Here is a 14,548-nt window from a genome sequence, read left to right on the forward strand (position 1 = left end):
AGTCAGAAGAGAGCCTTGAAATAGTCTAAGGTTAGCGATTGAATTTTTTATTTTTATGTAATAAACATGGCGAGACCCAAGGAAATATGTAAGAAATTGAACAGGAATGCAAAAATAGACCAGGGGAGTCCAATTTCATAGCTCCTAAAATGAACACAAACTTCTTTGGTTTTTCTGATGGAAAAAATAACTAAAATATTTCATTCTTGTTGCTGAGCCAGAATCATCAAAAACTGGGACAAGAAAAACCATTAACCTACAGCACTAGTTACTAAAGAATTAAAATAAAACTTTTAATTCATCCATTGGAAGAATGAGTGACTAAGGGAGCTAAAATAAAAATAAGAACTTCATATTTAGGAAGTATTTCTTAATCAAGAAAAATCATAACATAACCGCTTATGTTTATGGATACAATTTAAATACTACTATAAATTACACAGAAACTTTTTATGCTTTCATTGCCATTTCCATGACTGAAAACATAATTGCTCAGGATCCCACTTTCCCCAGATCTAACACGATGAATTCTTATTTCTCAAAGTCATCTATGTCTCCTCCTCTACGCTCTGACTCAATTATGCTAAATATATACAATTCTCTTTCCCAAATGCTGGGGGAGAGAAGTGAAGGGAACATATGTAAGTGCTTTCATTACTTCAATTTCTCAGCAAAGGCTTATTCTTGTGAACGTCTTTGTTGAATATATGGATTCCTCCTGTCCTCTGTAATGGGAAGAGATTGAAATAGAAAAAAGAAAATGTTTCCTTAGGCAGCTCCATCACATATATAATTTTACACTAAGCACACTATTGATTATTGCCTCATTTTTCCAGTTTTATGGAAGCAGAATATAATTATACAAATATTAGATAGGCCTGTGCAAAATCTCAATGTAAACTCCCTAATGTAAAACAAATCATTTGTTTTTTTTAATTGGAATGTGCCAAAATTTCATTATGATAGAAATGGTAATTTTCTAAGTTGAAATAAACATCCCAAAATGGTATGATTTTACTAGATTGTTCACCCTTTCATATTTTATATATCTTTGAATACCTGTCTCAATATTTATTTTTAAAAAAGTTTGACTTCTCTTTGAAAGGAAAAGAACAACAGATATGTTTCATTACATTAAGAAGTATAAAAGAAAGTGGAAAGGAGGAAGTACAATATGGCTATATTTTATTTGTGGCTGAAGAGTGAAAGAAGTGGGTTTGGTTACTGCTAATGGGAGATATTAAAGGAGTTATGGTGCAAGGATTCTCATGTAGTTTTTATAGTTAATATATTTAAGAGGAGACCCTAAACTTATGGAATGAGGATTTGAAAAAAAAATCCCATTCTTTCCCTGCGTCTCTAGAAAAGGTTTCATCTATATTAGAAAATGTTTCTCTTCTAAACTAAAATACAAAGAGATTTATCATGCAAAAGATTAAATACATTCTATAAGATTTTCTGAAAACTGTGTCCATGAGGAATCTAAAAGCCAAATTTATGTGAGCATTTAGGAGCACCATAGAACAACAATTTTAGTCTTTCCTGTTTTTGAATGTTTGGAAAAAATGTAAAAAAGAAAATGAAGCTCTGGATACAGGTTTTCTTTTAATGCTGGATATTTAACATCAAAAAACTAAACCTGCATGTCCCAGAAAATAAACTGAATGAAAATGGTCCTTAGCTTTTAATCTTAATTTGTTGGAGGTTGAATGATGTGTTTTTTTCTATTACCCACATTGTATTATAGTTATTTGTGCCATTAGTTTATCTCTCCTGAAAGAGTGAAAGTTTGTTGAGGATTAAAATTGTGACTCCCATAATGCCAAATTCTATTTCTTTAATTTTGGAACAATTCCAACATGTATAATATAGGACACACTTAATAAAGGTTTCTTAAATGAATTAATGTTTTACACATGAATTGCAAGATTTTTGATAATATATAAAAATTATGCTTAAATACCTTCTTTCTTTTCTTCTTTTTTAGATGTTGCTGAAAAAATAAAAAGAAGAGTGTTAAGACATATTTAAATAAAAAAAACTTTTCCTTGAAATTTGAAGTCAGCATTTTATATTCACTGAATGAATATTTAATGATTCACTCATTTAGAGCTACTACACAAAAATAAATAAAGCTATCCTTTCATAAAATTTAGAATACAAACTTTAAAATACAAACATTAAGAAAATCAGAAGATATGTTTGTGACAAGTCCTATAATTAAGCTTTGTAGAGCTTTGTTCAAAGAATAAGAGTAAAAGATAAATTTTTATGCAGCTCTAGCTAAAAGAATTAATATCACCTCTGGAGAGTTAGAGGAGTACTAAATATATCTGTGTTCATATAAATGGAATGAAGTAAAAAGTTGAAACAAAAGGACCTCTTCAAAAATTACGTTACAATTATTAGTCTAAAAAACATTGAAACAGTAGTACATCCCATGCAAAAAGGGGCTCCAACTTTTTTATTAGTAATTTTTTTTTCTTTATGACCTTACAAATGAATAGAGTAGGACTCAGAGATAATATCCACTTTTAGTCAGAAAGTCTGAGAAATTTTAACCGGAATTTAATAATCTTCTGAATTTAAGTTTCTTATAAGAAGGGGGGAAAAAGCTATACTTCAACATAATTTAAACAATTATGTATTAGGAGGAAAAGTATATTTTCTTTTTTCCTCTTTTTAAAAAATAAATTTTTAAAAATTTCTCCAGTTACATATAAAAACAATTTTTAAGATTTATTTTTAAAACTTTGACTTTTAACTTCTCTCCCTTCCTCCTTTGCTCTCTCCCAATGAGAAAGCAAGAAATTCAATACTTGTTACATGTGTATTCATGAAAGACATTTTCATAATAGTCATGTTGTAAAAAGAAAACATAGACCCAAAAAAGAAAACCCCCAAGAAAAATAAAGTAAAAAATAATATGTTTCAATCTGTATTCAGACACAATCAGTTCTTTCTTTGTAGAGGTATAACATCTTTCTTCATAAATCCTTCAGAGTTGTCTTAGATCATTGTATTGCTGAGAATAACTAAGTCATTTACAGTTGCTTATCTTATAATATTGCTGTTACTTTATATAAAATACATCTCATTTTGCATTAGATGCTCATCAAAGTCTTTGCAGGTTTTTCTGAGAGCATCTTGCTCATCATTTTTTATAAGGCAAGAGCATTCCATCATAATCACATATCACAATTTGTTCAGTCATTCCCCAATTGATAGACAATTCCTCAGTTTTCAATAATTTGCCCCCAGAAAAGAAGGTATAATATCTTGTACATGTAGGTCTTTTTCCTTTTTAAAACTCTTTTGGGATACAGAATTCATAATGGTATTGCCAAGTCATGATTTTATCATTCTTCAGGCATCGTTCCAAATTGCTCTGTGGAATAGTTGGATCAGTCTACCAGTGCTTCATTATTGTCTCATTTTTCCAAAAATTTATCCCCTCTACCATTTATCATTGTCCTTTTCTGCCTTATTAGCCAATCTAATAGGTATGAGATAGTACCTTAGAACTATTTTATTTCATATTTCTCTAATCCATAGTGTTAGAATATTCTTCGTATGACTCTAGATAGTTTTGATTACTTCATCTGAAAACTGTGAATGTCTTTTGATTATTTCTCAATTGCAATGTCTCTTATTTTTATAAATTTGACTTAGTTTAAGAAATGAGGTAAAAAAGTATATTTTAAAGAGATATTGGCTTAAGAAAGTCTCATAATCTAAAGAATTCAAGATAGTTATATATTACAGAATGATTATGAATTTTGTGTATTAAATTTAAAAACTTGTATAATAAAAATATGATACAAATCTTTACTACTATTTGTTTATTTGATAAAATATTAAACTTTCAAGAACATAAGCTATAGAATAATCATATATTGCAGACAGTGTCAATTATTCTTTTTTTTCTAAGAATCATGGTATGTACTACAAAAAGTAACTGAATGGAAATTATATGCTGAAAGATGAATGGTATGATGATTACCTTAAAACTATAAAGCCTATAATAAGGAAGATGAATCATCTTTGATATACTGGGTCATTACTGGTAAGGAAATCATTTCTATGCTCCAGAAGAATAGGATCAAGGAACAGGAGATTTTTAATATGGGCAAAAAATTACAAAAAATGTAATTACTGTCATGTAATTATATGACAGAAGTCTTCAAATATTTATAACATTTTTATGTGAAAAGAGATTAGGTATTATCTGTTTAGATCCAGGAAACTATCCTAGAATCAACAGGGTAAAAGGTACATAGAGCAAGATTTGAGCTAGATATAATTGAGGTATCTAAAAGTGGTTGGATATTTAATATCCAAAAGTTCAAGTGGTCATGGACTTATGGATGTTGACATTCAAATATGCATTAGATGATCACTTATCAAAATATTAAACAGGGATTGGAGTAGAATGACAGTTTTCTTCCTTTCCTACCTAACATTCAACAATTCTATGATATCAATGTATTTCAATTAAATTGCTCATGTCCAGTGTTGAGAACATTTTTATTTAGCAAAAAGAAAGATAACAGATATTATACCTTTTAAAGCATCATAAGAATATTATTTTCTCTGTAAATATGTCTTTACTCAGGAAAAGTTATTTCTTGAACAAATTTCCATTTTACCATTTTTGAAAGGCAAAAGAACTGGGAGAATGAAGATGAGTCCAATCCACTGGTATAAAGTCTACACAAAAAGGAAGCATCTGATACTAAAGTTTTCTAAGTGTTCTGCAAAACTTTTTGAGTCTTTAAAATAAAGCCTTGACTATTAACCACCCCATCCTGAAAAGTTTTTTTTTTTACTTTCCCCCCCACTTATCAGAGTGCTTATTTTTGAAGTTTTTCTTTCTTTTTTTCAATGTTCAGTTCTTTTATCATTCAATATTGAAATGAGTTGAAAGTTAGGATTTCAAGTTATAAGGACTTTCCATCAGAATGGCAGCAGGTTTTGTTTGTTTTTCTGGGTTTTGAGCAAAAATGAATAATCCTTCATTTTTTCCGGATCCAGCCACGAGGTACAAAAGGATAGAGTTATAAACTGTGGAATAGAAAGACCTGAATTAAAATCCTATCTCAGGCTGTTGATTAAGTGTGTGACCTTGGGCAAGTCACTTCTCTCATGTATATGTATGTATGCACTTCTTGTAATCTCCACATATTCTGCTTCTCTAGTCTAACCTGATCTCTTTAAATTCTATCCTCTTCATCTCCTATAGTATTCTTCAATCCACACACCAGGCATATATACATATATATGTGTGTATGTGTGTGTGTGTGTGTGTGTGTGTGTGTATACAATATCCGGCATCCATTTGGTATTTACAGGAACAAAATACTAGGGCAGATGGTTAATCCTATACGTATATGTGTGTGGGGGTGTGAGTGTGGGTGTGAGTGTGTTTGTATATAATCTACCTATCTACAAATTAGGTTTTTTTCAAGTTATACCATGATCTTCAAATATTGGTATAACTACCATATGACACTGAAAAAATCTAAATAAATCTTTGTTATACTGTTTAAAATGTATTCCAAATTTTAATATTAAATTCTTTATTCACACTATTCGTCATATTTTTTTCTGGAAAGAGAAAGCTAGCTGGAATCTACAGCTAGTGTAAGGCACTAGTACACTAGGAAATGATACCCTAAAGTGCTTTAAAATCTGTACTCATATTAATTAATTTGGTGATGTATTGTACTTTTGCTGATTCTGAGGAATATTTTTGTAGGACATGGGGGAACTTTGAAAACTTTATCATGGAAGCCCAGAAATAGGTGTCTAATACATTCTAATGCACAATGTCAAGGGGTCAATATTGCACATTAGTAAATTCATTACCACTCTTTCTCTTCTTTCCATTAAAAAAAAATTCCTATGTTCTATTCAGTAGAGCTTTTCTAGGCTAATACATTTGATGACATTTCTTTTATGTTTCTCCCTGTTTTATCTCTAAACTTTTAGAACAAGTAGCACCCCCATTACTGACTTTTTTTACTGATTTTATTTTCTTACTTTTTGCTCATTTTTTCATCAATTCAAATAAAAGCTTTATAAAATTAAGCCCATCATGTTCCTTGTTTGTTAATACCATCATTCTCTTCCAATATAAGCTAACAGAATTATTCTTTAAGAAGGGCAGAAATTTGCCCTTTTTGTGTTTGTGTGCCTCTGACGTCCAGCACAATGTGTCCTATAAATAGCTGGCATTTAATGTTTGTTATTTCTGTTGCATAATCATTGCCTTTTCCTCCTCTTATTTTTTACCTACATACAATCAGTCACTCACCAATTCATCTTTTGAAGTATTTCAGAAACTCTCTCTTTCTCATCCCATCTCCATGGAATACTTCAAGAACTTCCTAACTGTTCTCCCTCCCTCAAATCTTTTACTTTTGTCTACTACACAATAGTAACAGATTTATTTTCAAATTTGTATTCATTCTGTTATTGTTCTGTTTAAAAAAAAAAAACAAACAAAAAACAACACTTGATAGCAGCGATTATTTTCAGGCTATAATCCAAATTTCTTACCATGACATCCAGGTATCATACCATCTTCAATACCTTTTATTATAATAGTGGATTATGTATCTAGTTAATGTATAGTTGATATATTGAATAAAAAGAGAAGAGCAGCAAAATGAGAACCTCTTTTTTTCAGTCCCCATATTTTTCAGTAAAAACTCTGTAGGTAGAAATTATTACACTTTAAAATTTTATCATTATCATCAAAAGAAAATCTAAGTTAATGAACAGGCATTCCCTACACTCATCATCATAATCATTATCCACACTATCATTTTCAATGTTGCATCAGTACTGTGGCACTTTATAAGAAAAACTTAGATTTGGAAGTTAAATACCATGATCAACAATTATCTTTTAATTCTCAAATGCCCAAATTGATCACTTTCAAGTGTGAGTAAAGGTTTTAATCACTGTGGGCATTGTCCAGGCCATTTCATTGAGAAAATATTTCAAAAACTTCACTCTTATTTTAAATAACATATGGTATAAGGTTGTTCAGTTAATTTTCCTAAGGAAGAGAGCCATCACAGACACACACACACACACACACAAAAACTGTCACACATCCTTCATTTCAAAGAGTAAGTTCTGATGGTTGTTTGTGAATTTTTCTTAGGTATCCAATTGAAAGAGCAGGGAGATGGTACAGAAGATAGAAGACTAGGGTTAGGGTCAGGAAGACTTAAGTTCAAATCTGTCCTCCTAACACTTACTAGCTGTGTGGCCCTGGAAAAGTTATTTAACCTTGCTTATCTCAGTTTCTTTACTTTTAAAATGAGCCAGAGAAGGAAGTGCCAAACTATTCCAGTATCTTTGCCAAGAAAATCCCAAATAGGGTTATAAAGAGTAGGACAAGACTGAAATGACTCAACAACAATGACATCCACATGAAATCCTCTGGCTCTGAAATCAATGTTAAGAATAGTTAACAAACATTTTCTCTTCTCAATAACTCTAATTTAAGGATGAGGCAATACATCTTTTCTCCCCACAGCACTTAGGAAGTCTTATTCTCTCAGAAGGCTCAATTACATAGAAGCTCCTGAGGGAAAGAGCAAAACACAGGATAGTGCTGAATTTCTGACATCTTGACAGTAATGGATCTTACTGAGATTTTTTTTTAAAAGCATCTGCTTGATATCTAAACAATACTCAGATTTGTTTCTAAGAAAATGAATGGTGAACTCAAAGATTTCATTAGGCCTTGCTTTCTTAGCTTTGATAATGCTGATAAGGACTACTTTATAATTATGATAAAATGAAAAGGGACTAATTATTAGCCTAATTCATAATAGGATGATTCTGCAATTTTATTCTAGGTCCAAGAGAGGAAAACAGCTCATAATATGGTACAATCGATATAACTCTATATTTAGAGACTGAGACCTGTTTTCAAATCCTGACTATGCTATTTATAAATCATGTCAATGTTAGATATGTCAGGTACCTCATCACTCACTCCCTAATCTAGTGCAAATTTTACTCAAAACAGAGCTGAGAGGCATACAAATTCATTATTCAGATGCAATATAGTGGCAGAATTGTGTATTGTAGCTTTTTATCCCAATCAACTAACAGTTAAGAGGTAAAATAGAGAGACAACTAGGGTAATACAATGGATAGAGTACTGAGCTAATATCTTCCTGAATTAAAATATAACCTTAGTCTAATTGTGTAATCCAGGAGAAGTCTTTTAACATTGTTTGCCTCAGTTCCTCATCTGTGAAATGATCTGAAGAAGGAAATGGCAAATCACTAGTGTCTTCTCCAAGAAAACCTTAAATGTGGTTATAAAGAATTGAACATGACTGTGAAACATGTGAACAAAAACAAAGTTGATAGACCATTAGACTTAAAATCAGGAAAAACTGACTTCAAAATTTAGCTCAGGAGAGTGCAGAGCCAAAATGGCACAGAGTAGACGGGGCTTTGCCTGAGTTCTTTCTGGCTTCCCTTGGAATCAACACTAGATCAAGTGTCTGAACAGATTTTGGAGTGACAGACCCACATAGATTTGGAGTATAATAATTTTCCAGCATAAGATATCTTGGAAGGACTTCAGGAAAGTTCTGAGCATGGGTGGTTTATTGCAGGGATTCTAGTGGGAAGCTCTCAGCCAAAATACTGCAGCATTGGTTACTCTGTCCTGGTTCAGAAGACCACAATTAAGACCTCCAACACAATCACTGAAGACAAATTATGAGTCCCTAAACTCCAGCATAACAGGCAGGACTTGGCCAGGCCATTCAATGCAATGAGGTAGCCTGCAGCCCTGCCTCTAGTGTGGTTTGTAAGAATCACCTATAGTCCTACAAAAGAAACTTGGGACAACTTTCCCTATTCCCTAAAAGCAGACTTCAATCTTTAAAAATGAGCAAAAAAAGCAAAAAGAACTCTGACCATTAAAAGCCACTATGGAGACAGGAAAAACCAGAACAGAAGCCCAGAAGAGGACAATAAAGGCAAACTGCCTATAGATGATGCCTGTTTTTATGAACAGGTCTCCAATTCAAAAGGGTCTCTTGGAAGAGTCCAAAAAGGAGCTTTAAAAGGATAGAAAAATGGAGAAAAGAAATGAGATAATTATAGGAAAGTTATGAAAGTTGTGAGGGAAAAGCCAACACCTTAAAAAAGGAAGCACAGTTGTGTCAGAATGCAATGGTTGAGCTAGATGGCCTAATGGATAGAGAAATGGGCCTAGAGTCAGGAAGTCAAGTTTGAATCCAGACTTAACTATTTATTAGGTGTATATCCTTGGACAAATCAATTAACTTATCCCCTTTTCTCAAGTGTAAAATAGGTTAAAAATAACCTACCGCCCAGGGTTGTTGTGAGGATAAAAGGAGAGAGCATTTATAAAGGGTTCAGCACAGTGTCTGATAGATAGTATGTGTTTAATAAATGCTTGATTAATCTTTTCATTTTGGGGAGAATAAAATGAAATGATATTTATAAGGTATTTTTCAAACTTTAAAATGCTATATAAATGGTAGCTATTATTATTAAGCATTTGTTAAGCACATACTCTTTCAGACATTGTGCTAAGCACTAGAGATAGAAAAATAGTCCTTGCTCTCAAGGAGCTTACAGTGTGTGTGTGTGTGTGTGTGTGTGTGTGTGTTTGTGTGTGTGTGTGTATGTATGTATGTATGTATATATATATATATATATTTGTTTACATTATTACCTCAATTGCCATTTGAGTATTTTTCCATTTTGTATTCTTTTTTGCCGATTAGCTCTTCATCTTCATCTTTTCTCAAATAAGCTGGTGGTCCCAACATTAAAATAGCTCATGTTTTGGTAATTGGTCATTATATGTCAATTAAAACATAATCAAATTGTTTATTTGTGATTTTACAAGTTTGATGCTTGCTGACTTTTAAAAAAAAAGTTAAAAATGTTAAATGTTAAAACATAAAAAATTTTTCTACAATCTATTATCATCTTTTTTTCTTACTCTCCAAGCATGTTTTCATCATATCTTTCACTCTGCTTACCTTTGTGTTGAAGTCATTGAGTTTTTAAGTTTATGCTGGTATAATTTGGATAGTCTTATCCTAGCTTTTTAGAGAATGTCTTTATTTCCTATTCTCTATAATACACGTTGTATATAAGCATTATAATTATTTCTTTTTTGCAAATGCTTATTGTGAATTTTGCAAAATTAAGCCATCAAGAATCCTGCAAAGTGACACTTCTTGTTATCTATTGATACATAATAAAAAACAGAGCTGCTAACTCTATCATTTGTTTCTTGGAGAAGAACTGAACAATCAAGCTTCTAATTAGTTACAACCCAATTTTGTCACCTAATTTCATTTATGGTGATTAACTCTGATTGAATGTAAATAGCAGTCATTTCTGCTTTATTTCTAGATTTTATTTGTTTGTTTGTTTTCCACTAAGTGAAAGAGAGGACTCTTTGCCTCAGTTGTTACCCAATCTTAATCAGTGAATAGATATGACCCCAGTGAAACAGATCTTTTGAAGATGTTAGCTTAAAAAGGCTAACGTCTTCTATTTGATCAGTTGTTTTGATCTATATCTTGCCAATTGACTCAGATGGCTCTGGAGGGGAAAGTGAGGCAGGTGATCTTGGACAACCCTCCCTCACTTACATGTCATGGCATCACTTCCCTGATGCCATGGTCTTCTTTGAGAAAGAAGAACAAAACAACAACATATGTGAGTATATGAAAGGCACTGTGGCATTAATAATATAATAGGAGCCATGACATACTCCCAAATAGCTTACAGTATAAATGGGGGAAACAGAAATATTCAGATTAAACAAGCTACTTAATCTCTCTGTACTTCAATTTTCTTTTCTATAAAATGAAAGATTTGTACTCAATGACCACTCAGATCCTTTATAAATCCTTTAGCCGTTTGCATCATGGAAAAGAAAAAAAAAAATATATATATATATATAATTTTTTTTACACATACGAAAATACATTTAAAAAAAACCTAATATTTGTAATCCCATGAGCCTATAGGCTATGATACAGACAGTGAGGAAAAAGGAGAGGTCTGGCCAAAAGCTCTCTAAAAAATTTGAGGAAGAAGAAATTTTTTAAAAATTGTTTTTTATCCTGGGACAAAGGCTGAAGTTTGCGTCAGAGATATAAGTAGTCAAGAAAGAAGATATGGCTTCCTAAAGGAAGTAATTATTTGAGATGGGATTTGGGAGAATGGACAAATTTCAAGAAACAGGGATGAGTTATATGTTTCAAGCACAAGCAAGACAAAAGGAAAGGGCAGAATAAGAATGGAGAACAGAAACTTATTCTGTTTACCTAAACTGTAAACTACATTAAGGAAAGTAGCAATGTTGGTGGGTAGTTTGCAGTCAGATTTTATAAAATCTTGTCATAACCAAGAGTGTCTACCTCATGTGATAAACAATGGGGTAGGGAAGGCATAGAAAATTTTCAATTAGAAGAATATCATCAGCAAAAAGAAAAAGTATCAAAAAATCTAAGGAATCTAAGTAGCCTTCTAATTTAATCTGTACACAAGTAAACATTCTTTTCATAATGTAATATATAACTCTTGGTCATCTGATCTCTCCTAGATTTCCAGTATGTAGGAGTTTATTAGCTCCTGTGGTAGTTTATTCCTTTTTTGAATATCCATTTCTTTTCACACATTTTCACTTATACAAGGCTAGATAGTCTTCTCTTCAATTCCCATTTTTGTTAGTTCTTATGATATCAAGCAGAACAAAATGAATCCTTTATCCATATAACATGTTTTCAAATGCTGAAACTTCTCTTTTCCAGGAAATCAATTCTGATTCTTCCATCTGATCCTTCTCTGGGATGGAGTGAGGCCTTTAATCATTCTAATTGTTATCCTCTGTATGTCCTCCTTTCTTTATTTCCTCTTAACTTTATTTCATGAGTTCCCACTGTGGCAAAAATTCTCTACTAATACTGCATAGGTATAAGTGACATGGAGAACCCCAAACCTCTTTCTTTCTGACTTTGGAGGGAATGCTAAGCTCTCCCCTGAGAGACCTGACTCAGGGAATCAAGATAAAGTGTATTCATTGTGTTATCTAGGTGGGACTGGTTGAGTCCAGGACCGCTCCTACTTAGCACTAGCTGAAGATTCCAACTCTATTCAACTGGAGATTAGCCCAGAGATATTTATTCAGTTCCAAGATTTTCTATTCTGATTCCAGCTCAAACTGCTCCCAGCCCCCACCAAGAGCTGCTCATAAAACATGTTTCCTTCAACCCATCTCCTTGTAGAGGACCTAACATGCCGTGCCAAGGAAATTCTTTCTTCCCTTGCCATAAGCTGCAACCCTCTGCCTGCTGAAATGATATTTTCTTTCAACATTACTCCCTTTTTATCTCTCTATTTCCCTAACAAGACCTTATTCACCTCTCTGTCAGGATTTCTCCGCTAGAAACTTAATATCCCACTGTTGGGATCTAGTCACCAAGGAAAAGGCCGACTTCCCAATGCCAATAATAAACTTCTTTTGCCAGTCTAGATTTTCAGTTTTGTAAATTCCTTTATGAAGAATCTCTGTGCCAACCAAAGGAGTTCCCACAACTCCCTGCCCTGCGCCAAACCTCATCATTTGGGGACAGAACCCTGAACCTCATCATAAGGACTTAAGATGTTTTATTTTTACCCAGTCACTTTGGTCACTCACCAAAGGCTTCTTTCCAAGCTGAGATAGCTGGATAGACTGCTAGCTAAACTCATAACCTTCCTCAGAACCTTAAAACCTGTGTGATTCTGTAAGAGTTTCAAACTTTCCTAACTTCATTTTCCTTATTTAAACATGTAGATAATATCACTGAACTCACAGAATTATGAGAATCAAATGAAATAATATTTCAAGTGCTTTGCAAATCTTAAAATATTATATAATTACCAGTATTATTTGTCATCCATCCAATTCTAAATATCCTTGTCAATGAAGATATGTCTTCTCTAAAAGGGTAGTAAGAGAGACCTTGCCAACATTTTGCTTAAACATAAGTAAATTATATCTTTGGTTTTATTCTCACTTAACAATCCAATATAAGTCCTCTGGCTGTTAAAGCCCTTATAAACTATCCCTTTCCTACATTTTGTCTTCTATACCTAACTCGTCACCATATATTTTATGGTCCAATAACACTGATCTATTAGCTTGCTGTACTTCCCTTAACTGTTAATTTTCAAAATACAGTTGCTTTCCTTTTTTTTCCCTTCATATTGTTTCATTAGAAAATTACTCTGGTAGCATCATGAAACTTATCCTTTTTTGTCATTTAGTCATTTCATTCCTGTCCAACTCTTTGTGACCTCAATTGGGGTTTCCTTGAGAAAGATAATGGATAAATGGTTTGTCATTTTCTTCTCCATTTTTTTTACATATGAGGAATTGGGGCAAACAGTTAAGTGATTTGCTTAGGATCACACAGCTGTTGAGTGTCTGAGATCAGATATGAACTCAGGAAAATCTTCCTGACTCTAAGTCTGAAATTCTAATTATCATGCCACCTATTTTCCCTAAAACTGGATCACTTGATTTGTGAAGTCGCTCTAAAATTGGTATAAGGTAGTAATACTTTAGACTTTCTGCACAAAGGGATTTAAAAAAAAAACCCACAAGTAGGATAATTTCACAGTATTAAAATTACAAAATCTCATATATATTGTGTAGTAAAGTTTTCTTATAACATGCTGGATTTTTTTTAACCTTCTCTTTGATATGCCATGGCCATCTTTCATGGAAGAACTCATCAGCAACTTTCCTTTTTTATTACCTAAAATTTTTGTTATGATCAATATCATTACTCTGCATATGTCACTTAGTACTTTTGGACTTAGGTTTACTTATCCTGGCTTTCTCAATGGATATGATTCAAAGGCAGCTGTTAAAAGAAAGTTTCATGCTTCATGATCAGAGGCAACTTGATGCAAAAGCAGTGTCTTTCAATGGATCTCATAAAGACTATGATCAGGATTATTCCCTCAAGACAAAGTATCAATATTGTGACTATAAACAAATAAAAGTAATTTTGGGGATGGCTTGTGGGAATTCATGGTATTATTTTATAGTTATATTTCATAATAAACATGCTTTATAATTATTGTGATAATAATAAAATCTGATGAATTGTAAACTGTTCTGATTTCCCCATATGACAATTTTTGTTGTTGTTTGTGGGGAATTTTGGGTAAGGAGATCCCTTAACTAATAAATATCTTCAACTTTTGCAATTTATATTCCTATAGATAAACTTCAAGAAGTAAAGTAAGGATCATTTTCACAGAATCAATCAATCAACAAGCAATGAAGCCTCTTTTATATGCCTGGAACTGTGCTAGGTGCTAGAGATATAGCAATAGAACTGCAACAGCTTTTGCCTTCAAGGAACTTCTATCTGTTCTATCTGGGGAAATTGTGTACACATATAAGCATAGACAAAAACACATACAGAATAAAAATAAGATAAATCTGATGTAGATAAAC

General features: G+C 32.4%; 1 protein-coding gene across 24 annotated transcripts in view; it reads right to left on the minus strand.

Moving 5' to 3' along the window:
• TRDN (triadin) overlaps positions 1 to 14,548 on the minus strand; it is a 517,197-nt gene that overhangs the window by 171,756 nt on the left and 330,893 nt on the right. For all 24 annotated transcript variants that reach the window (XM_051997667.1, XM_051997655.1, XM_051997656.1 and 21 more), the window contains one exon: positions 1,964 to 1,993. In XM_051997667.1, coding sequence (XP_051853627.1) covers positions 1,964 to 1,993 — 30 coding nt within the window. The remainder of the gene's footprint in view (positions 1 to 1,963; positions 1,994 to 14,548) is intronic.

This window comes from Antechinus flavipes, chromosome 4 (assembly GCF_016432865.1).
Source record: "Antechinus flavipes isolate AdamAnt ecotype Samford, QLD, Australia chromosome 4, AdamAnt_v2, whole genome shotgun sequence".
NCBI classification, from domain to species: Eukaryota; Metazoa; Chordata; class Mammalia; order Dasyuromorphia; family Dasyuridae; genus Antechinus; species Antechinus flavipes.